The sequence below is a fragment of the Mobula hypostoma genome, chromosome 25, assembly GCF_963921235.1.
Source record: "Mobula hypostoma chromosome 25, sMobHyp1.1, whole genome shotgun sequence".
NCBI lineage: Eukaryota > Metazoa > Chordata > Chondrichthyes > Myliobatiformes > Myliobatidae > Mobula > Mobula hypostoma.
Window position 1 is genome coordinate 23,666,705 of NC_086121.1, and position 25,264 is coordinate 23,691,968.

Here is a 25,264-nt window from a genome sequence, read left to right on the forward strand (position 1 = left end):
AGTTGTTTGTCCATCCTGTTAGGCACAGACTTTCATTGATTGTGTTGTGTTTCTTAGATTTACTATGTATGCCCACAAGAAAACAAGTATCAGGGTTGTATATGGAGATGTATCTGTACTTTGAGAATAAATTTATTTTGAACTTTGGTCTTGTGTGGTTGTCTCTGCTTCCATCTAAAAACTTCCTAGCTTCAGTTCCAAGAAATAGTTATATCTAAGGGTCAGATCAGTTTCCTTCAGTAGCTAACTGGATTTACTAATTTTGAGTTTTTCTGTATTTGGGATCTGAACTCACTGGAATGAGTTCATACAAGGTTCTGAAATGAATCAGCAACGTAGATTTCAAGAGGAGGTTTCCTCTGACCACAAAATTGGGGTTCTCAAGGTAAGGTGAAAGACATTCTGTGTGATCTAGAGTGCAAACCTTTGAAATGCTCTAATTTAGAGGTAACGCTGATCAGTCAGGAAGGTACAGTTGAGGCACAGGGTCAGCTAAGATATTTGTGAATGGCAGAGAAGGCTTAAAGAGTTCACTTTCTCAAGTATTCTCTTTCTTATACAGTCGATTCTGGTTATTTGGGCCACTGGTTAATTAGGGCAGCTGCCTTTTGGGACAACTCTCTTAAAGAACAAAAACTAATCGAGAAGATTAGTGGGATTCACTTTGTTTGAGACACTATGCCACTTAATTGGGGCAGGAGACTGTTGCTCAACAAGTTCCAACTAGCGTCAGCCGTGCACACTTGTGTGGCCATTTTAGGCACTACTTTGTGCTTAGTGTGAACACTTTTTAAAATAGCGTCAGTTGTATGTGTTTACATTCAAAAAGCAGTGATTTTTGTCACTGATAGTTGGCAAGAAATAAATAGCAAGACAATTCCAAATTGTTTTGTTTACTGTGGTTTCAAGCTTTCAGGTTTGGAGATGCCAGAAACAGCTAGGAGTGAAATTGAAATGATTTCTCTACTTTAATAAGTTAAGAACTATGAAGTATTTGACGATATCAACAAACATCTTGAATAAAAAATTAAGTTTTTGAGGATGTAATAGTCAAAAGTATTGCATGAATGCAGTTCATTATCTGCTCTAGGTGTCTGCATTGAATTTGTTCATTGCATACACTGGATGAATTCTTTCATCAATAACTATCAGGAACTAATACATAGTTTTATAGTACTGTATTTTATTTAAATACTTGATTTGTTACCCAGTTTGTCTTATTATACCTTTTTTAACTATTTCCATGAAACGTTAGCCAAATTGGGACAGCTGCTTAATTGGGCCAAAATGTACTGGTACTGATGAGTCCCAATTATCTGGAATCCACTGTAAATCTCCTAAAATAGCTAAGTTTACCATGAGAATTTTTTTTTTGAATGACGGAAGGCCCCCATTTATAGGCAGACATTTGGCTGTTGATTTATTTACATTTTAAACATCTGTTATGATTCTAGGTCAGTTGAAATTTTATATCTTGTGTATTAAGGAGTGAGTTCTGAATTTAAGTTTGTAGTATTCCAGCAGCAAACCCCTTAAGACCAAAAGAAAATAAATAATAGTCATAATATTTTTTACCAACAGATAAAAGACAAGCCACACAAACTGTACAAATGCATTAATGGAAATTTAGCACTAATGACTTTTGAAATTAATTTTGGGAAGTTGAAGGTAATAATAAAGATTTAATGGAAGTGGAGAAGAAATTTGTAGAATCTGGTTTCCTACAGAGGCAAAATATATCCGAGCAAGGATCCTGTGGTAGACAAGGCTGAAAGATGAGAGTTTTTGTTGGCTGACCCTTATTAATGCAACAAGGTTTTGTATTTTAATTGCATCTTTGTAGTCAGTTAACTATGAATGAAATTTATTTTTCCTTTGCTAAGCTTTTCTTTTGGGGAGATTTACATGAGCGGAACATCCAACTTTGCAAGCTATCGTTACTTCCTCCATGTTAACCTTCGAATAAACAGCCACGTGCTGCATGTTTCTCTTTCCCTCTGATTTTTAACACCCATGAATGAAATAAACGAAGTATAGTTGAACGAATTATGTAGAGCTTAGAGACCAATAATAACTGATTATTGATAAATAAATAGTAACTGATAGATGCCACTAGGATTTGACACTGCAGCAGCATACGGATGGGTTGAGTGAGTGGGTGAAAAACTAGGTACGTATGTTTTATCTGTAATTTATTCATATTTTCATACCAATACGACGCAAAAGCAGTACTGCAAGATAGCATTTGTATTATATTTAATCAATTGAAGGTAATATTCAATGTAATAAATCATAGAAAGTTAACATCCTAGGGTGTACTGTACTCACCAACAGTGGCAGGTGTGTTCACTCTGGGAGATGAGTGGTTGTTGTGGTGTTGGGCAGCTTTACACTGATAAGGTGGATGGTTGTGGTCGTCAGGATCATATCAAGCACAGCAAGGGGTGCAGGAAGATTCATAGAACTCTTAGAACTGCCGGCAGCAGAAGATTACACCGATTTGAATAAAGTGGTGAGGGTTGTTTGCTTGGCAGTATTTTGTTTCTCAGCATAAATTTGCTTGTAGGGAAGAAGGGTTGACGGCAGGGAACGACTGAAATGCTGACTCCGTTTTAAACTTGGGCCCATGTCCATCGCCATTTGTGCCAAGTGTTCCGACTCCCACTGTTCTCTCACCGTTGGTAAACTCCTGGGATTTTCAAAATCATCTGTTGCTTGCAGCATCTGAGAGATAGTTCACCGTTTAAAAAAAAACGCCTCAAATGTGGATCACTCCTTGGTCGAGTGGTTGAATCAGCGATGTTGTGTTAGGCAGCAGGAAACACACTGTTATGATAGGATGAGTGCCAGCCAAATGTTTAGGGTGGGCTGGTGCATTGTCAAGCAACAAAAGAACTTTAAAGGCAAGATTTTGTTCCCGGCAGTAGCGTCCCAGAGCTGTGTTACCTTCAGCTGATGCCGCGCTGCTTATAATTTCCAACTTTTTTTCAAGTGTTAAAGCGGTTCTCTGCTGCTCGGCTGATGGCCCAGGACATGACATCGGACGCTTAGGAAGCATGGTTAAATATCTCAAGCGCAAAATCACTGCACCTTAGGTAAATCCAACAAAAGTTTAAGAGCGCAAGATCGCGCTTCTACACCTTGCCAGAACCAATGCAAGAGTGAAATTGTGAGATGCGCGCACATGACTTGTATTGGCAGGAAAGCAGTGCTCCTCGCATAACTGTGAGTTTTGGACACACATAACAAGACCTTGGTAGAAATAGGTTCCTCGCATAACTGTGAATCCGCATAGTCTGAAGAAGCATAAAACGAGGATAGGGTGTAAATGGAGTTTAATGTAGGTCCTACACCTCAGAAGAAGCAATTGGAACATACCTTTTTCTAAATGAAAAAGAGCCTGCAAATTTGTGTAGTACAAGAGTGATTTGGTTGCCTTGTATGTGAGACATAAAACAATATTCCACAGTAAAAATATAAACAATATCCAAGTTAAAATGTCTGAATTTGTTCTGCATAGATCATCATCTAAATTCTGGTAGTGCATCACAAAAACTATTGAGAAGCCTTGTTCCAGTCATTGTTAGCCTCACACTAAATATAGTTGCATTTAATGAATACCTTTCAAGTTTTAAATTATAGCAAAGTTACCAGAACATTAATTTATCATTTCTGTGTGATTTGAAAATAGAAGCATCACTTCAGTCAATTTAACCTGAATCTCAAAGTGATTTCTTTAAATTGGGTGCCATCTCTCCCTACCCTGTGTCTATTCCTTATCAAATTTTCCTATTAACATGTGAGGGTTATTATCATTTAACTACATACATGTATATAATGTCTATAGAAATGAGACGATGTTTCTTCGAACCAAGGTATAGAACACACAACACATGATAACTTATGAAGGTAAGAATAAAATCTACAGATGAATCACACATGAATAACAAACATTTAATATTAATATTAAATGTTAATATTAACATTAATATTAAATATCGTAAGATACAGAACAGATTAATCAGTGATACTTTGAGTATGATGTGGCTGGGAGTTCAGAAGCCTTGAGACTTGGGGAAGAAACTGTTTGTCATCCTGACTGTTCTCGCTTTTATGCATTATAGTCTTTTGCCTGATGGTAGAAAGTCGTAGAGGATGCTGGATGGATGGGTGGAATCCTTAATAGTAGTAAGGACCCTACGTATGCAGCACTCCTGAGAATGTCCCTGATGGATGGTAGGGTGTCCCCTATGATCCTCTCAGCTGTTCTCACAGTCCTTTGCAGGGACTTCAGGTCTGATGCTTGACTGCTCCCATATCAGTTTGAGATGCAACTTGTCAGGATGCATTCAATGGTGCTCCTATAAAACGCAGTTGAGAGGAGTGGGGGAGGGGAGAAGGTGTGGGAGCCTTGCTTGCGTCAATGCCCTTAGGAAGTGGAAGTGCTGCTGTGCTTCCTTGTTCAGGGAGGTGATATTAAAGGATCGTGAGGTCATCTGTGATGTGAACTCCAGGAACTTGGTGCACTTAACTCCCTCTACAGAGGAGCCATGTATTCGCAGAGGGCGATGGTTTGTCTGCACCTTCCTAAAGTCCACAACGATTTCCTTTAACTTCTTCATGTTCAGGCTAAGTTGTTCTTCTCACAATCCATCAGCCGCTCCACTTCCTCTCTATAGTCAGTCTCATCATCGTTCTTGATGAGGCCAACCACTGTTGTGTCACGCGTCAGCAGTGTGAACAGCAACGGGCTGAGCCCACACCCTTGGGGAACAGCAGTGTTCAGCGTAATGGGATGAGAGATGTTGCTGCTCACACGGACTGACTGTGGCCTTCTCCCTACCAGTTTCCTGGGGTATCCTGGTGTTGTACACCGAACTGAAGTCTATAAACAGCAGTCTGGCATGAGATCTCATTTTTCAGGTGGGACAGGACAGAGTGGAGGGCAGAGGCCATTGCATCATCAGTGAAACGATTTGAGTAATAAGCGAACTTGAAAGCTTCCAGTATAGACAGGAAAAAGGCTTTAATGTCAGAATCAGGTTTATTGTCATTGGCACGTGACGTGAAATTTGTTAACCTAGCAGCAGCAGTTCAATGCAATACATAATATAGAAAAGAAAAAAAATAAGTAAATCAATTATAGTATACCTATATTGAATAGGTTAAAAATTGTGCAAAAAACAGAAATACTGTACAGGTATATTTTTTTTTAAAAAGTGAGGTAGTGTCCAAGAGTTCAATGTCCATTTAGGAATCAGATGGCAGAGGGGAAGAAGCTGTTCCTGAATTGCTGAGTGTGTGTCTTCAGGGTTCTGTACCTCCTACCTGATGGTAACAGTGACAAAAGAGCATGCCCTGGGTGCTGGAGGTCCTTAATAATGGATGCTGCCTTTCTGAGACACTGCTCCCTAATGATGTCCTGAGTATTTTGTAGGTTAGTACCCAAGATGGAGCCGACTAAATTTACAACCCTCTGCAGCTTCTTTCGGTCCTGTGCAGTAGCCACCCCCCATACCAGACAGTGATGCAACCTGTCAGAATGCTCTTCACGGTGTATCTATAGATGTTTTTGAGTATATTTGTTGACATGCCAAATCTTTTCTAACTCCTAATGAAATATAGCCATTGTCTTGCCTTCTTTATAACTGCATCGATATGTTGGGACCAGGTTAGATCTTCAGAAATCTTGATACCCAGGAACTTGAAACTGCTCACTCTCCACTTCTGATTCTTCTTTGACAATTGGCATGTGTTCCTTTGTCTTGCCCTTCTTGAAGTCCACAATCAGATCTTTCGTCTTACTGAATTTGAGTGTTCGGTTGTTGCTGCGGCACCACTTCACTAATTGGCATATCTCACTCCTGTACACCCTCTCGTCACCACCTGAGATTCTACCAACAATGATTGTATTGTTAGTAAATTTATAGATGGTATTTGAGCTATGCCTAGCCACACAGTCATGTGTATATAGAGAGTAGAGCAGTGGGCTAAGCACACTTCCCTGAGGTGCACCAGTGTTGATCGTCAGCGAGGAGGATATGTTATCACCAATCCACACAGATTGTGGTCTTCTGGTTAAGAAGTTGAGGATCCAATTACAGAGGGAGGTACAGAGGCCCAGGTTCTGCAACTTCTCAATCAGGATTGTGGGAATGATGGTATTAGATGCTGAGCTATAGCTGATGAACAGCATCCTGATGTAGGTGTTTGTGTTGTCCAGGTGATCTAAAGCCGTGTGGAGAGCCACTGAGATTGCAGCTGCCATTAACCTATTGCAGCAATAGGCAAATTGCAATCAGTACAGGTCCTTGCTGAGGCAGGAGTTCAGTCTAGTCATGACCAACTTCTCAAAGCATTTCATCACTGTAGGTGTGTATGCTATTGGGCAATAGTCATTAAGGCAACTTACATTATTCTTCTTCGGCACTGGTATAATTGCTGCCTTTTCGAAGTAAGTGGGAACTTCCACCCGTAGCAGTGAGAGGTTGAAAATGTCCTTGAATACTTCCGCTAGTTGGTTGGCACAGGTTTTCAGAGCCTTACCAGGTACTCCATCTTGCGAGGGTTCACTCTCTTTAAAGACAGCCTAACATCGGCCTCTGAGACAGAGATCACAGGGTCATCAGTTGCAGCAGGGATCTTCACAGCTATAGTTGTGTTCACCCTTTCAAAGTGGGTATAGAAGGCGTTGAGTTCATCTGGTAGTGCCATTCATCGCTGCCATCCATGCTAACAACAGGAATTCTGCAGATGCTGGAAATTCAAGCAACACACATAAAAGTTGTTGGTGAACGCAGCAGGCCAGGCAGCATCTCTAGGAAGAAGTGCAGTCAACGTTTCAGGCCGAGACCCTTCGTCAGGACTAACTGAACTAACTTCCTTCAGCTAGTCCTGACGAAGGGTCTCGGCCTGAAACGTCGACTGCACCTCTTCCTAGAGATGCTGCCTGGCCTGCTGCGTTCACCAGCAACTTTTATGTGTGTTGCTGCCATTCATGCTATTGGGTTTCGCTTTGTAGGAAGTAATGTCTTGCAAACCCTGCCAGAGTTGCCGTGCATCCGATGTCGCCTCCAACCTCGTTCGAAACTGTCTCTTCACCCTTGAAGTATCCCTCCGCAAATCATACCTGGTTTTCTGATACAGGCCTGGGTCACCAGACTTGAATGCCACAGATCTAGCCTTCAGCAGGCGACGTACCTCCTGGTTCATCCACGGCTTTTGGTTTGGGAATGTACGGTAAGTCTTTGTGGGCACACACTCATCCACACAGGTTTTAATGAAGTCGGTAACAACAGCAGCATTCTCATCCAAGTTTGAAGATGAATCCCTGAATACAGCCCAGTCCACAGATTCATAGCAGTCCTGAAGGCGCTCCTGTGCTTCCCTTGTCCGTACCTTCTTGGTCCTCACTACTGGTTCTGCAGTCTTCTGTCTCTGCCTATACTGAGGGAGTAGAAATACAGCCAGGTGATCAGACTTCCCAAAGTGAGGGCGTGAAATAGCACGGTAGGCATTCTTGATGGTGGTGTAGCAATGGTCCAGTGTGTTGTTTCCTCTAGTATTGCAAATGATCTGTTGATGGTAGTTGCTTAGTGATTTTTTTCCAGACTTTCCTGGTTAAAATCTCCCAAGACAATGGTGAAGGCATTAGGATGTGCTATTTCCTGCATGTTGATCCCATTGCTCAGATCATCTAAAGCCTGATTGATATTGGCCTGAGGTGGAATGTATACCGCTACTAAAATGACCCCAGAGAACTTCCATGGTAGGTGAAAAGGATGGCACTTAACTGCTAGATATTCCAGGTCTGGTGAGCAGAATTGGGACAGCACTGATATGTTTGTGCACCAAGAAGAGTTGATCATGAGGCATACTCCTCCACCTCTGATTTTGAAAGACTCCATAGATCTATCCTGGCAGTGTATAGTAAACCTGTCGATCTGAATCGCAGCATCTGGTACAGAAGGGGTTAACTAGGATTCCCTGAAATTAGGGACACATTCAGTTCTAATGTCCCTCTGATTCAGCAGAGATCACCTTAGCTCTGAGATCATCGATTTTATTCACCAGAGACTGCACATTTGCCAGCAGGATAGTCGGTATAGGGAGTTTAAAACCCTGTTTCCTTAAACACACTTGTAACCCCACTCTACAGCCACGCTTCCTCTGTGGTATCCTACGTGGGCGCTTCCGACCATAATTGGTGTTGTTTCTGACGAAGGGTCTCGGCCTGAAACGTCGACTGCGCCTCTTCCTATAGATGCTGCTTGGCCTGCTGCGTTCACCAGCAACTTTGATGTATGTTGCTTGAATTTCCAGCATCTGCAGAATTCCTGTTGTTTGTTGGTGTTGTTTCCGTCAGTTTTAAGTGGCAATATTTCGTTTATATGCATTAAAATATCTTTGTTGACTGTACTGACCTTGGAAGCAGTTGTGTTTCGGGCTGAAACGAGAATACTTAACTGTATCCATTGAGAGTACTGCTGCTACTCGAGTCGCCGCTAAGCGCCCCAGAAGTAACTCGGTGACCAGCTGCTCAAAACATTTCAGAATGGTTGATGTTAATGCCACCAGATGATAGTCATTTAGGCAGGATACTACTGCCTTCTTTGGCACTGGAAGCTGGTTGCTGCCTTGAAAACTGAGGGTACAATGGATTGTTTCAGAGAGGTGTTGGATATATCTGTCAGCACCTCTGTTAGCTGGGCTACAGTATTTCAAAACCTGACCTGGTATATTATTGGGCTCCGCAGCTTTGCGTGGGTTGACTCTGGCAGGAGGGGTGCCTTCCTTGCCAGCCCTTTGTTTTGCACATAAAATCAGGTGTAGAAGATATTCACCCTCTCAGGCAGTGAAGCGTCCTGGCCACTGAAGTACAGGGTAGAATCGTAGTCTGTAATCCTTTGAATTTCTTGCCACATGTGCCTTATGTCTCTGGTATTGCAGAAGTGACTGTAAATTCTCTGAGGATGCTCCCATTTTGCCTTCCTGATGGAGTGGGATAGCTCTTATTTGAGTGGTTTTACATGCTTTATAATGGCATGCATGCTTTAAAGCCTGTTTTTTAATGTATTTGCAGTTTAACGTGAAGAGTTAAAACATTATCATCCAGTTTTGTCCAATAGGAGGACAGAATTCTTGACTACGTAGCTGGATCACCCCTGATGAAGAGCTGACAATCTTTTATTTTTTGCAAAAAGCACATCTTTTCCAGCCTTAAGGTTCTGATGAAGATGTCCGAGTTTGTCATTGGTTATAATCGATACTTATACCTGGCTGGAAGCCCGAGAAGTGTTTATTCGTCATATATGCCAGGAAAGCACTAGATCCTTTCTCTTTATCAAGTGGTGATATTCAGCTCAACTCCAGTGCACAATTCATTGGGTCAGGGCCTCCCATGCCCATCCAAACTTTGACATTTTGTCAACTTTTTAAGAATACATGCAAATAAAACCTACTTTGCTCTGTATTTTGACCTCTTAGAGGAAAATGAAAGAAACTAAGCTTACCTTGCTGGGAAATTAATAATTTTGTAGGATTTATTTGTAAACTATTGTTTATTAATCATTTTAAAGTCTAAAAATGCACGCTGGTGAATTCTATGTTAATACTGCCATACGACACTAAAAGGTGAATTCTGTATTTTGCAGCAGGTCCTATTGTTGGTTTAATTAAAATATTTATATTTGTTAAAAGTATAATTTTTGATTGTCATTGCCAGAGGAGGGGTTATTTGTAAGTTCTCTGGAAGTTATCCAAGGTTAGCTTAAAACTATCTTTGGTCATTTGTTGCATTGATAACAACTGTCATAAGTAATTTGCTTTAACTAGCTTGTATTTGACTTTGTGGCCAGCAGTTAATTCTGCTGCTCCATAGCTCGAATTTGATCCTAACCTTGGATACTGTCAGTGTTAAGATTACACATTCTCTGGATGTTTTTTTATGTGCTCCATTCCTCCAAAAATGTGCTGTAGGTTAAAATATAACCCTTAATATAGATTAATGGCAAAACAAAGTCAAATGAGTGTTGATGGGAGGAAGAATAAGTTGCAGGGGTACATGGAAATAGAAGAGCTGGCATGGACCCAACGACTCTCTCCTGTATGGTAAGATGAGCATTATCAAGCAAACTATCTGATATCTGAATACTCTATAGCAATGAGTTAAACTTGGTGAATCTTGAGGTAATATGTTTTATTTACTTGCAGGTAGTGACCAGATTAGGGACAAATATCACAAGAATCTCACATTCTTTGAAGTAGGACCATAAAGACATAGAAGCAGAAGCAGGCCATGCGGCCCATCAGGTCTGCTCTAACATTCCACCATGTCTTATTTGTCCCTCTCAACCTTCTTTTCCTGCCTTCTCACCGTAATACCTGATGTCCTTACTAATCAAGAATATATCAAGCTCTGATTTAAATGTACTCAAATGACTTGGCCTCCACAATCATCTGTGGCAAAGAAATCCACAGATTCATCACATTCCTCTGTTCTAAAAGTTTTTCTTTGTATTCTGAGGCTTTGACCTCTGGTCTAGACTCTCCCACAACTGAATACATCCTCCTCATGTCCACTCTATCTAGGCCTTTCGATATTCAGTAAATATAATTCAACTTGGGCCATTCCACCTAAGAATAGTCTGGGTTGGGTAGGGAGAGGGGATGAAAGAAACTTTTCCTGAGAAAAGATGGGTATTCCCTTCACCATAGGAGATACCTCACTCACAGAGTTTTTATTTCAGATTTCCAGCATTTTGCTTTTGGCTCAATTGAAGATGAGGTTTAGATTTGTAGTAGGTTGTTTGTGAAAATGGAGAAGATCCTTAATGACAAAGTTCTAACGAAATATATTTAGACAGTTTTTGATTTACTGCATGCAAGCTTTGCAGCTTTTAAAAGATGCTGTGTGTTCATACAAATCTGAAATATATTTTAGGACAGAGTCACAGCAACCATTAAAAGCAAAGTTAAAAGTGGTAATATATAAAGTACTGCGCTCTGTTAATAACCTTTGACCACTGACTGACATAACCAGAAACTGAGTGAAGCAAAAGGAATTTGATGTTTGATATTCCATTGTCCTGGTTTTTGACAACAATTGATCTAATGGCGCTTTATAAAAACACCACAGCAGCAAATAATTTGGGCAGTTTCTCGACATTACCACCTACATGCCCTGGCCTAACCCCTCATCATCATCATCATCATAGTAATAAATACTTTATTGATCCTGAGTGGTAAATTCTTTCATCTTGCTTGTTGTAATGTTACCACCTGATAACATGACATACTTAATTTTTTTAATATAATTTGTGACCAATAGCACCTAGTTGTAGCACAGTTTCTATGTCAACAGTTTAGTGCCTGCCAGTATTTTTGGGCTGCCATTCAACCATCTAAAACAGTAATTGTGTGTATTGCAAAAGGACAGATCCAGTGAGATCTGTTTAGTCATTTTAAGAGCAACACCTATTCTTTAAATCCTATCTTTGAAATCCTGTATACTTTTGAGATTACATAGCAATCAGCTAGGTAATATTAATTAAAGTAGTATTATTTGGTTAACTAACCACACTGAAAAGCTTTCTTAGATGCTGAATAATGGAAGCATTGTTCTGAAAGTATTTTAAACAGTTTGCTAGTTTCATCCTTTCTAATGATGGTTTTCTTCATACTTATGTAGTGTTACTTATTTTGCATAACTTTTCCCCAGCTGCACACTCTCCAGCATTATTGGATTTGTACCACACAGTTTGAACAGCTGAAACTTGCCCTGGAGAATCCGGGTTTGTTTTTGTTGCAGTGTGGTCCGGATATAAAACTGCAGGAGCAGGTCATCCTGTATTTTTGCTGAGTTTTGGAAGTAGAAATAGTCAGGTGAACAGCTCAGCAAAATATCAAAGTACTTAAAAATGCAAATGTGGTTGTGCCAGATGTGTGTCCTGCAAAATATCAGAGAATTTAAAAACATATGTATGGCAATGCTAGATGCATGTCCATTTTTGGAAACATTGCTTGCCTGCTTTCAAAATCTGATGTTTGTTGATGAAAGAAATGTGCTGATGTATCAACTATCTTGACAATTATTCTTCAAAAATTGGTGGAATTAGAATACGAGGGGTGATTGATAACTTCGTGGCCTGAGGTAAAAGGAGTCAATTTTAGAAAACATAACACATTTACTTTTCAACATAGTCCCCCTACATTTACACACTTAGTCCAGCAGTTGTGGCGCATACGGATCCCTTCTTTGTAGAAGTCGGTGTCTTGGACCTCCAGAAGTGGCCCACAGCAGGGGTGATTGATAGGTTTGTGGCCTAAGGTAGAAGGAAATGAGTTATTAACTTCAAACTTTCTGCATAATCACTCAAACAGTTGAACTGCACGTGCTTGTAAAGAGAGCTGTTTAACTCATCTCCTTCTACCTTAGGTCACAAACTTATCAATCATCCCTCGTATCAATAAACTAATCCCAGACACTATTTAGCTTCCTTGTGTCCCATTTCAGTGATTTGACTTGTCTTTTTATATGGCACTTTTCAGATTCTTTGAGGTGTAATGTAGAGACATTATTAATCCAAGTTTTGAATTGTTCTCTCTTTCCCCAAAAAGTAAGAAAATGCATTTTTATGGTCTACACGTGCGAGAGGAAATGTGTTTGGCCTGCATTAGCCAGATTGGAATCAAATAATTCAATGAAGGAAGGATTAGAGATTATTGCCTTTTTGGCCTTGTTACAGTACACAACTGCAAGCAATTTTTAATATGAATTCATTTCTCAGTATTTTCAGTTTGCAAAAATATTGGAAAAGATGAGCAATATGCTGTGTTTAAAATGACATCTCAAAGCCTTTTTAAAAAAAAACATAATGCTGGTGATCTAACCTTTTTGTTCCTTAAACACAGTATGTATAAATTTGTATCCTAATTAATGTGTTTTTTAAAAATCCAGGCCATACTTTTCACATTTCCATATTGTATTACAGCATAGAAGCATTTGGCCTGTTCAATCTATGCCTGGTCCCAGCATTCCCACCTTTCCTATTTCAGCACTTGTTTCCTTATAACCTTAATTTAATCAGTTAACCCGCCTACATGTCTTAGACATATTGAAGGGAACTGGAGCACCTGGAGAAAACTCATTCATCCACAGGCAAAACATGCACCTGAGGTCAGAATGAAATTCTGGTCACCAGAACTGTGTAGTATCAATTAAAGTAATTAATCCATGGCCTTCCTTCAAATTCCAACCACTCTGTTTAAACGGACCAATATGACCAACTTTCCATGTGCTGATAATGTGCGTATAAAACTGAAATTAGTGATTCCTATTTTGATAACGCTAGAGATGAATGCAGACTCTACTAATCTCTCATGGTTTGTGCCCATGTCCCATTTTAAAATAAGTATTTGGGTATGGGGCTTCAGGCAGTGGATGAAAGTTAAAAAGCATAATTATGGATCGGGCTTCACACAGTGATGTGGGTGACAGTGTACTTTTTCCATAGCATAGTTCTACTTAAAACTATGGTCATAAATTGTGTATCATACAAATCTTTCAAACCTAAGTACTATTGATTCAATAAAGGACAAATTGATTTCAAATCTGTCGAGAATGTATACAGCATGAGCCCTTTGATCTTAATATATTCGACACAATGCAAATTCTGATTATAAATTCTTACATATTGCATACAGCACAAGATTTCTGACCGTAAATACATTTTACATTCAATAAGGACTGTATAGTCCGAAATATATAGATTGCATCCTGTGCAAGCTCTAGTTCTAAGTACTTTCCTTTGTTAACATTCCTTCACAGCTTGACCTCTGCTTTATGACGCTATTTTGAAATCTGGTATTTATACACTGAATCCCCTAGGTGTATTTTAAATTGCTTTTCAAACAGTTCTGTGTGCCATAGTACCTCATGATGAGACCACGCAAGGGCATAATAAAAAAAGTGGAATAAATTTATAAAACACTCTTCTGAATGCCCGGTTTTACTTATATCAGATATTAAAACTTCATGCAGCTGTTGTAGGTCCGCACAGGAATGTAGCTGTGCTGGCATGTTGCTAATATTTGTTTCTTTTAATGCATATGCTGGTATATAATAATATGATTATGTCTGCCATTTTGTAGTGTAAGAATTACCAGTAACTTTTAAGTACCTTTATTATTGTCTGACTGTAGGCGATGCTGGATGCTGCGATAAAGAGATCAACAACCTGCATATGAAACATAGAATATTATGTAAAACAAACCACAAAGATTTATCTACTTTTCATAGTTATCCTTTTAATTTCTTTACCTGTGTAATGGAATATTTTTCTGTTTACCTCTTCTCTAGAAGAGTTGAAAAGTAGTATTTGTTGATTTAGCTATCTTCAGATAAACCTGAAATTCTGCTATAAAGCAATTTAAAAAATTTAATGAAATTCCTAAATTTCATTAACTATAAAAACTACTTCCTATGATACGCTTGCATGGGTCACAATCAAAACAATCAGTTGTTTTATTCACTTGTATTTAGTTAAATCTCCCTGTATTCATTATTTTCCAATTATTTTATTTCCTGTTACTGAGTTGCTTTGCTTACTGAGAAGGGAGACACCTGTGGAAGAGTTGGTGTAATGACAGCAATACTTTGCTGTTTCATTAATATTTTGCCTTTTGGTTGTGCACAAGTAAAAAAATATACTGAGATGTTTGTAAGCCACTTTTTATTGATCGCAGTGAACTGAATATTTGTTGGGAGCGTGAACAGTTCATATGTTTTTGTACTATTGTGAGTCTTGCCTGATGCCCTTTTCTGTTAATGTTGGTCAGTATAAGTGTTTTAATTCAGTTGTTTAATTAGCCCCTACCTTCAACTCTTTTGTTTTGAGAGTTTGTACAGAGCTGCTTTAACTTTTCTTGATAACTACCCATCTTAATACTTTCTGTATAATGATTCTGTTATCTATTCAGTTTTTAAACTTTTCTAGTTTGTCCGTTGTATCTTTCTGTAGCCTTACCAAGTTTAATATTTACAAATTAAACTCTGAAATGTTCTCTACGTTCATATAGAATCTTTGCTTGAGGCTAATGATTGTGGAAAATAAGAGTTTGTGTGTGAAGTTTGGGGAAGTGCAAGACATGCCTATCTAAATTTGATATCCAAAAAAAAGCTTTGTTTTATAACAAATAAAAGTAAGATTTTAATGTACAAAATCCCTGGACATTCATGGAAGTTCATTCTAAGAAAGTACTTTTTAAAATATCTAGACATTTGGCATGATGTCTGCATATGAATTCTTGAACATGGTTGATTCTTGAAGCACTGAGAGATAAGCAGTGGTTGATGTAATAAAACTAACACACTCTGACTGGATTTTACATTATGATGGAAGCTGGAAGTATCATTTGAATTGGAACTTGTTCTCAAAACAAATTTAAATTCAAATTTGTGTGGAAGTTTGACTTCAATATCTCCCCCCCCAAAAAAAATCGCAAAGTTAAAAGAGTGGCAGCTAATTCAAAGTTCCATTCAATAATATTTAAGATACTTGAAGCAGTTGAAATGTGGCAAAGTGTATCAGTATAATAGTTGCATTAAGATTATCGAATTTAAAATTGGAACCATAATATTAGACGTGTGCCACCTTTTTAAACTTAATCTTTTTTTTATTACAAAAGTCTGCATAATTCTATTTAAAGATTGAAAAATATTTAATTTAATAAGTTGTTTTCAATAAACTTTCATTATGTTTAGAATCCATTTTTGGCTTAATATAAAGCTGTCTTAAATAAAACTGTTATAGATTGATTTTCATTCATTAATTTTTCTGATTTATAGACTAGTGTCCTCACTTTCTTTTCAGACATTATATACAAAGTACGAAAGAGGATTGATTGCATAAGTTTGAATATGTGTTGTCTTATTCTGTGGTTACAGCAGTTTCTGCTGCTGAGCTTCAGATCATGCTGTGTTTGGCTTGCTACAATGTTCATTCAAGCAGATGAACAAGATTTTGTTGGGACCATTCTGAAAGCAGAAGCTTGTTCAGTTTAACATTTACAAGTTTGTGTTAAATGTTTTAATTGATCTGTTTCTTTTTGTAGCAGTAGTTTTAAAAGGTGAGGGATCAAGTAATTGTGTTTTAAATAACCATGGATCCCACTGAATTGCATGAATTTTCTATTTTTGCATACCTTGTTAAGATGTCTTATAATATTTCATTTATTTATTTTTGCAAACAGGTTCCAAATCTCTGTGAAGACCTATTATCATCAGTTGATCAGCCACTAAAGATTGCCAGGGATAAAGTGGTTGGAAAGGATTACTTACTTTGTGACTATAATAGAGATGGTGACTCATACAGGTGAGATCATTGAAATGGAAGCATGGTGTAGACATTTAACCAAAAGAGAAATGCAAATTTTACAGTAATTTCACCGCTGTTCATTCCTTGGTTAAAGCTCAGGTAAGCCCTCAAAGCTTTGAGTACTCAATGCATTTTGTGTTTTACTGTCTCATTCACTAAATTGCCTGACTGGAAGTTTGGATGGAATTGCGTGAATGAAGAATGAATCAAAATATCATCTTTTAGTATCAACAATATGATACATATTGTATAAATTAGAGACAATATTGAGTTGAACTTAATTGCCAGGCCTGAAATTGCATGTGACCCAAGCAGGTAGAAGCAGGTTTGATTTCTGAACAACATTTGATTTTAAGGTAATTTTGAACTGTTACTTTCTATTTTCTGTTTGTTTTACTTGTTAATGATTCGTTTCCATACAGGACTAAGTAATAGCGAAATAATGGGAGTGTCTTCACTGAGGCAAAGCTAATATTAAATAGAAGTATGTCATTCATGTAATAAACTTAGGAGTTAAGAGTCTGAGACATTGCTTACATGTGCTAAAAGCTACAATTTGCCATAGCCATTGGATAAGTTTATTCATTATTGAGTCACTTGCTATGTCTCTCTTGTATGTATAACATTAGGTTTGCCTATGAGTTTTGATGCTGGCCCCCACCCCAAGTAATGTTATTGGGACATTATTTCCATTCCAATATATCACCCTCCACAGATGGATCAAATTTTAGATGTTGAAAATCTTTTCATCTCTATTCTTGATGATCAGATACTCCTCAGGCTCGTTACTTGGTGTCTCTGATCTCAAGGGTAGCAAAGCCTCTTGTTCAGTGCAAAGATTACTTTCATTTCTCTTTTGATTCAAGGTTACTGGTACTCACTTGCCCTGCAAGCTCCAAAAGAAATAAATTGTTCTCAAAATGTTGCATGTTCCACTTGTCATTCAAATTGCAGGTTGTACATATTTTATTGGACATACATTTTCAACAGTTTTTGATTTTCTGATAGCTTGGAGGTGTCTGGATGAAAATAGAAATAACATGGGCTTAATTAAAAAATTGTTGCAACTTTAGTTTTGTCTTTCAGATTGTTTTAATTAAATAAATCTGTTTCTTTTTATTTGATATAAATGATCAAGTAACAGCATATGATGACTAAATCTGAACTTCTGGGATCAGTCCACCCTTTTTTGTAGGAAGCAAGGGAATATTCTACTCTTTATGCATGATTCACTGTGTTCCCAAAGATTTGTAAGTGTCAAAGACCTCTCCAGATATTAATAGTATCTTTTCTTAAACTCTGATATTTATATAGAATATAAATGCGCCAGTTAACTTAATATCTGGGGCACGATCTAGTTTCTAAAACAAATACATTTGGGACTTCAGATTTCTCACATTGTTTTCTTCTGAGATCTACACATGCTTTCTTTCCTGCATTTCTCTTTTAAATGAAATCCTTATGAGGAAACTGGTGCCAGCTACACAGTTTGAAGTCGTTAGCTTTAGCAAAGAAACATTCTCTGTGGGGGGGGAAAATACATGTTCCATCTAGTCATTGACTAAGGCCATGTGGCTTTTTGTTGCACATGTAAAATGTGCTTTAACTTGTTAACTAGTATGGGGATTTAAAAAATACATTATCTGTATGCAAAAATGCTTTCTTGGGGGCAAATCCTTGAGCCACATGTTCCAAGAATATCTCCTGATAAATATTGTACTGCTTAAAAATGCACGGATACATTCCAGGAAATAGGCATCTCTTCCATTTTGGCAGCATCTTTGGATGATGGAGATTTGAAATGGTGGGTTTCTGCAAGTACAGTTTAATAAGCCTTTAAAAGCCGTACAATAAATGCAACAGAAAGCCATATAGTGCAAGCCATTCAGTTTTGAGCAAGGAAAGCAAAATGTCAGTTACAAATGCATTCATTCTGCAGAGAGAAATAACAAAGTAGAAGAACTGAACAAAAAGCACTGTCTTCAACATTTCATCTTCTAGTTTAAACACACGTTCTGTTGTTTACATGTGTCAGTTCTGTTTTTGAGCTTAACTAAGGCAAATGGACATTATTGTGACCTGACCTTCATATAGTTTGTTTTTCCCCTTGAATTGGTTTGGTTGTAGTTATTGAATGCAGAATGCTTGGCATCTATTGTTACCATGGCTCTTGATAATTTTGTTACATATGCCTGCCTAATATGCTGGGACCTTGAAGGTCACGTTTTCTTAATCTGAAATGACATTTACCAGAATCACCTGTCATTAAATTTTAATACTTGTTGTGAAATTTGTGGTGTTTGGAGCCACTGATGTTTTCCAAATGTCTTCAATGAGTACTTTTTAAAGAAAAGTGTGTTCATGTAGGAATACTAAAATGTAAAACCTGAATTTTATTAAAATCATTTTAATTCAATATTAAGTCCTTAATGACTACTGTAGAAGATATTTTGATAGGATGATAGCTAAAGCTTCTGGCAATGTTGTTCATAACTATGGGCTGTATGTACCCGCCTGCCTCAGGCTCTTCCTATTCTACGCTCATTGTGGTCACTATCAAAACAATCATTTCTCCTTCCAGTGATCAGAAAAATCATTCTGGGAATCAATGAAGTGCTTTTAGTAAGAATTCTCTTGCTTAGAGATTAACACCATGTTGACTAACTGACTTATTGAATTTGCTCACTGAAAACCATGCTATGTAGCAGTTGCTGCGATACTGTTACAGCTCAGGGTGTCGGAGTTCAATTCTGGCACCATCTATAAGTGTTTGTACCTTCTCCCCATCACTTTGTGTGTTTCCTCCTGGTGCTCTGGTTTCCTCCTATAGTCCAAAGATGTATCAGTTAGTATGTTAATTGGTCTTTGTAAATTGTCCTATAATTAGGCTACTGTTAATATAGGTGGCTTGCTGGGCTGGAAGGGCCTGTTCTGCACTGTTTCACCAAATAAATAAATCAATAGAATTTCTTTTGATGACTTGAGAGATTTAATACCGACAATTGATGAAAGTAATTTGATTACAATAAAGCTGGGCATGCTGGGGAGAAAATATAATGCACAGTGACTAGCAGGGCTGTGACTTGGGGGTGGGAGAGTGTAATTTTTCCTGTATTGTGATTAACTAGCCATAGATTGATTAGATTTCAGATTCTCCAACCAGGAGAATCTGAAAGAACTTTCTAAAACACTATATAAAATTACTTTGAAATACAATGACTGTAACGTAGATAGTAAACAGTAACTCATTAATGGTGATGGGACGAATAACTAATTTATATTTTGGCATTTGTTGAAGGAAGAATATTGCCCTGGACCTAGAGAACTTCCAGTGTTCTTCATACAATTTGTGAGGCTATCTTAAAGTTCCCCAGAGTGGGTCCATCTTAACTGCTACATTATTCTTCTGTGGTTTTAAAAAAAAAGCCCAAATTTTATGTTTACTCTTGGAGTAGTCCAATGTACTTGTGAGTACTGTTGAATTTTAAAGGACTATGAAAATAGAAAAATAGATTGCAGTTGTCCATTTTCAGTAACTTTGAAATCTCTTGTTTATGATGACAAATGAGCCAGTATGTTGCAGCTTGTTTAAGGAGTTAGCCACCAGAAGGTGAAAAGAGAATTTCCAGTGTGCATCCTTTTAAAGTTGTACAGTAGGTAGCAAATTAAAAATATGAATGTAGATGATGCTGTTTCGATCAACTAATATAGCTAATCTACATGAAGATTGAAAATTGAGTTGATTAAAACTTTAGTAAAGAAATCTCAATTTTAAACTGCACATTGTGCCGCAAGACTGTTCGTGTTCTGTGCCATCCTTGTTCAGAGACATTGAAATTAATTTATAAAGCATTTAATATTCTTTTAGTTCAGTCTTAATATCTGAAACAGATATCACTTCTTCCATTGGATCTCCATGTTATATGTTTCTGTGAAGCCAAAGGAAGTATTGATGCTCAACAGTCTTGGACAGTAGGGGTTAACAAATTAAGTTAATCGGCATCTTTAAATTGTGCTTTGTGCTTAAGATTGCTGTGCAAACTCTTTACTTCTGCCATTGGTAACATCTGTGTTTAATATTTTGTCCTTTTCATTCTGTATTGTATCATATAAATAAACAAGCTTTTATGCCACGTAAACATGTGTGAACTCTGCCAATTTTCTTTTCAGTGCAACTTCTTTTAAAGCAATGTTTGTGTTTGAATCTGCCTGCGATATTTACTTTAGAAATTATTCATTTTTAAATATCACATTTAAAATATCACAATAATGCATTTTTCACAATTGGAGGTGTGCTGTGACAGAATTTTATGGATCAAATAACTTTAAATATGAGAAATACCATAGAGGCCATTTTGTTAAGAGGTATCAAAAATAGAGAATAAAGTTTGAGTCAGCTTCAGTGACAAACAAATCTTAATTAGAAAGGCAAATGATTGTTGGAATTTGCAAGATCATCTGCTCAATATTTTGGTTCAAGAAAAACTATTTTTTAAGTATTGGTGGGAGTGCAGCTAGTAAATGCAGAGCACTTGCTCAGAGTATTGCAGGAAGATGGTTGCTCTGTATACTTTTATCAAACAACTGAGAGATCAAGCAATTTAAATTATTTGAGAAAAAAGCTAAAAAGGATTAAAGTGAAGAATAGAATAGAAGAATATATTATGCAAAGTAAGGACCAAAGCAAAAATTAATGAAAATATAATTTTGGAACCATTGGCAGGACTACCTGGATGGAGTTTAATCCCAGATGTGGTGAATGGCTTTGATGACCTGACCGTTCAGAAAGCAGAAAATATTGCACTGCTAACTTTTAAATAATTTGATAAACATAAGTATAGATATAGGTCAATGCTCTACATCACTCTTAATATATTTGTTGTGGCACTTCGCAAAAACTATATCACATTCTTTTAAGGTATAAATGGAACAGAATTGTTCATTTGGCTATGGCACTTATGACAGACTCTTGGAAAGATGGCATGTAGTACCAAGGGTGCCTCTTCATCCTTAAGTTTGATGGTTAGTGACTGAACACCAGTTAATTAAGGTAAAGGGGTGATTTTTCCCCTTGAGATTCATGCAATTTATTTCAATTTAAAATAAGAAAGTGTAGTATCCAATATATTATCAATCAATAAATTGTTACTATACTAAGTACTCAGATATACAGTAAATGTATAGTAAGATATAAATGCAAATATGCCCCAACTTTAAAAAGGACATTAAAATGTTGAAGTACCTAAAAGGAAATGATATTAGATAATAAATCACAAGTATTAAATGTATTAATACCTACTAGCAGTGATGGCTTTTAAAGTCAGAAAGTGCAGCAGTGTAAATAAAGGTGGATAAAACATTACACACTAGGTAGCCACTTGACACAAGTTCTTCAGAAACTGCTTGCCATCTTAATATACACAATGATCACCTCAAAGTACTTGTGTATAGCTATATTTTTTTAAAAATTGAGATGAAGCTTGCCTCATGTAAGTAGATTTATATGTCAGATAATCTGATAATGAGATTTAAATGTAATGGTCATCTTACTTGAACACAACTGCAACTAAATGTATTCTCAGCAGTTTTTCCATAGTTGAAATGCCTGCAAAATAATTCATTGATGTAAAATTATTGATGGCTATGAACCAAGTTATTATCTGTATAGTAATTTTAATTTTCAGGAAAGCACTTGAATCTATCTAAAGCATGAGATTCACAAAAATCTAGAAAAATCTAGATTCTAGGAAACCAACTGAAGAATTATACTTATTACCAAAATAGGTAGCCTGCTGTAAAACTCGCCCTGTGCAGTGAAACAGCGTGCATTGATTAGTACAGTTTGCATTCTGAAGTAAACCAATTTATGACATTAGACTTTGTAATGGCTGCCTGTTTTTGATTGCATGGCTGTCTTTTTTTTTAGGTCACCTTGGAGTAATAAATATGATCCCCCTCTGGACGATGGTGCCATGCCATCAGCTCGTCTGCGGAAACTGGAAGTTGAAGCCAACAAAGCATTTGATCAGTACAGAGACCTGTAAGCCTAGTAGTTTAATGTATTTTTCTGTACTATTCGTAGATGTGATTAAAATGTAAATAGATTATTTTAAATCTCCCAGGCTTTTTAAATATCTCATTGTGAAATTAAAGTTATTTGAGCTGTCTACTTAAAATTAAAATAACTTTGATTCTTAACTTCAAATAGTCTCCTGAAATTAGAGTGACTTAAGACTGGCTGCTTAAGTCTTCATAACATCCAGATTTTCTATTAAATACAAAAAATCTGCAGTGGAATGCGAAGTTGTAATTCTAACAGGCTGCAACAAGCCCGAGTGAAATCAGTTATTGATATCAGTTGTACGATGATGTTGCCGTGCTGATTTTACCAAAATATATAAAACACTAAAGCTACATAAATATTACTTTTATTTGTCCAGAAAAAAATATCAAATATGACCTCAAAATTACACAAAAATGTGATAATACAGCTTGTTTATTTCTGCACTGATCCGTTGGAAATTGGATTACTTCCATTCAACACACACAATGCTGGAGGAACTCAGTAGGCCAGGCAGTATGTACAGTCAACATTTTGGGCTGAGACCCTTCAGCAGGACTCCATTCTTCCATTCGTTCATTTAAGATAGAAATCAAGTTTATACTTTATTTCAGCATAAGGCCCACCTTCTGCTGCTTGAAGCCCTTGAATATTTCCGGCAGTGCTCTTATGAGAGAATTTCAGGATTTGAATGTAATGCTTATGGGCATAATGTCCATTTTGGATCTTGCTTTAGAGGTGATGGTGTCCCCTTAATGCTGTTGCTCTGGTCTTATGATGTGATCTACTATCTCACTTGGTGATCTCACAGATCAATCTAGGATTTTATGAATGAATCAGTTATACAATTATCCATCGAGACTACCATCACCACAGCAGTAATTTTCGAGTCACTCCCAGACTATAGCAAACATTATTTCAACACTATCATAGTCATAGTCATACTTTATTGATCCCAGGGGAAATTGGTTTTTGTTACAGTTGCACCATAAATAATAAATAGTAATAAAACCATAAATAGTTAAATAGTAATATGTAAATTATGCCAGTAAATTATGAAATAAGTCCAGGACCAGCCTATTGGCTCAGGGTGTCTGACCCTCCGAGGGAGGAGTTGTAAAGTTTGATGGCCACAGGCAGGAATGACTTCTTATGACGCTCTGTGCTGCATCTCGGTGGAATGAGTCTCTGGCTGAATGTACTCCTGTGCCCACCCAGTACATTATGTAGTGGATGGGAGACATTGACCAAGATGGCATGCAACTTAGACAGCATCCTCTTTTCAGACACCACCGTGAGAGAGTCCAGTTCCATCCCCACAACATCACTGGCCTTACGAATGAGTTTGTTGATTCTTTTGGTGTCTGCTACCCTCAGCCTGCTGCCCCAGCACACAACAGCAAACATGATAACACTGGCCACCACAGACTCGTAGAACATCCTCAGCATCGTCCGGCAGATGTTAAAGGACCTCAGTCTCCTCAGGAAATAGAGACGGCTCTGACCCTTCTTGTAGACAGCCTCAATGTTCTTTGACCAGTCCAGTTTATTGTCAATTCGTATCCCCAGGTATCTGTAATCCTCCACCAGGTCCACACTGACCCCCTGGATGGAAACAGGGGTCGCTGGTACCTTAGATCTCCTCAGGTCTACCACCGGCTCCTTAGTCTTTTTCACATTAAGCTGCAGATAATTCTGCTCACACCATGTGACAGAGTTTCCTACTGTAGCCCTGTACTCAGCCTCATCTCCCTTGCTAATGCATACAACTATGGCAGAGTCACCCGAAAACTTCTGAAGATGACGAGACTCTGTGCAGTAGTTGAAGTCTGAGGTGTAAATGGTGAAGAGAAAGGAAGACAAGACAGTCCCCTGTGGAGCCCCAGTGCTGCTGATCACTCTGTCGGACACACAGTGTTGCAAGCACACGTACTGTGGTCTGCCAGTCAGGTAATCAAGAATCCATGATACCAGGGAAGCATCCACCTGCATCGCTGTCAGCTTCTCCCCCAGCAGAGCAGGGCGGATGGTGTTGAACGCACTGGAGAAGTCAAAAAACATGACCCTCACGGTGCTCGCTGGCTTGTCCAGGTGGGCGTAGACACGGTTCAGCAGGTAGACGATGGCATCCTCAATTCCTAGTCGGGGCTGGTAGGCGAACTGGAGGGGATCTAAGTGTGGCCTGACCATAGGCCGGAGCAGCTCCAGAACAAGTCCCTCCAGGGTCTTCATGATGTGGGAGGTCAATGCCACTGGTCTGTAGTTATTAAGGCCGCTGGGGCGCAGCGTCTTTGGCACAAGGACGAGGCAGGACATCTTCCACAGTACAGGAACCCTCCGGAGCCTCAGGCTCAGGTTGAATACATGGCGAAATACTCCACATAGCTGAGGGGCACAGGCTTTGAGCACCCTGGTACTGACACCATCCGGTCCTGCAGCCTTGCTTGGGTTAAGACGTTTCAGTTGTCTTCTCACCTGTTCAGCTGTGAAGGCCACCGTGGTGGTTTCGTTTGGGGAAGGGGTATTGTCATGAGAGCAGGGTGGGGGACTGTGAGGAGGGGTAGGAGGGGAGAGTGGAGTATGTGTTGGTTGGGGGCCGACAACAGATGGCTTGTGGGGGATGGGCAGGGGCCACAATAGCAGATTTTGTCTTCCTCCACACAATGTTGGAGGAACTCACCAGGCCAGGCAGCATCTATGGAAAAGAATACAGTTGAGGTTTCGGGCTGAGACCCTTCAGCAGGCCCGAAACATAATCTGTACTCTTTTCCATAGATGCTGCCTGGCCTGCTGAGTTCCTCCAGCATTTTGTGTATGTTGCTTGGAT

The 25,264-nt window shown here is 38.3% G+C and overlaps 1 protein-coding gene across 2 annotated transcripts in view; it reads left to right on the forward strand.

The window, feature by feature from the left end:
• The window catches only part of capzb (capping actin protein of muscle Z-line subunit beta), a 113,064-nt gene that overhangs the window by 53,255 nt on the left and 34,545 nt on the right, over positions 1-25,264 (forward strand). For both annotated transcript variants that reach the window (XM_063033521.1, XM_063033522.1), the window contains exons 3-4: positions 16,252-16,373; positions 22,303-22,416. In XM_063033521.1, coding sequence (XP_062889591.1) covers positions 16,252-16,373; positions 22,303-22,416 — 236 coding nt within the window. The remainder of the gene's footprint in view (positions 1-16,251; positions 16,374-22,302; positions 22,417-25,264) is intronic.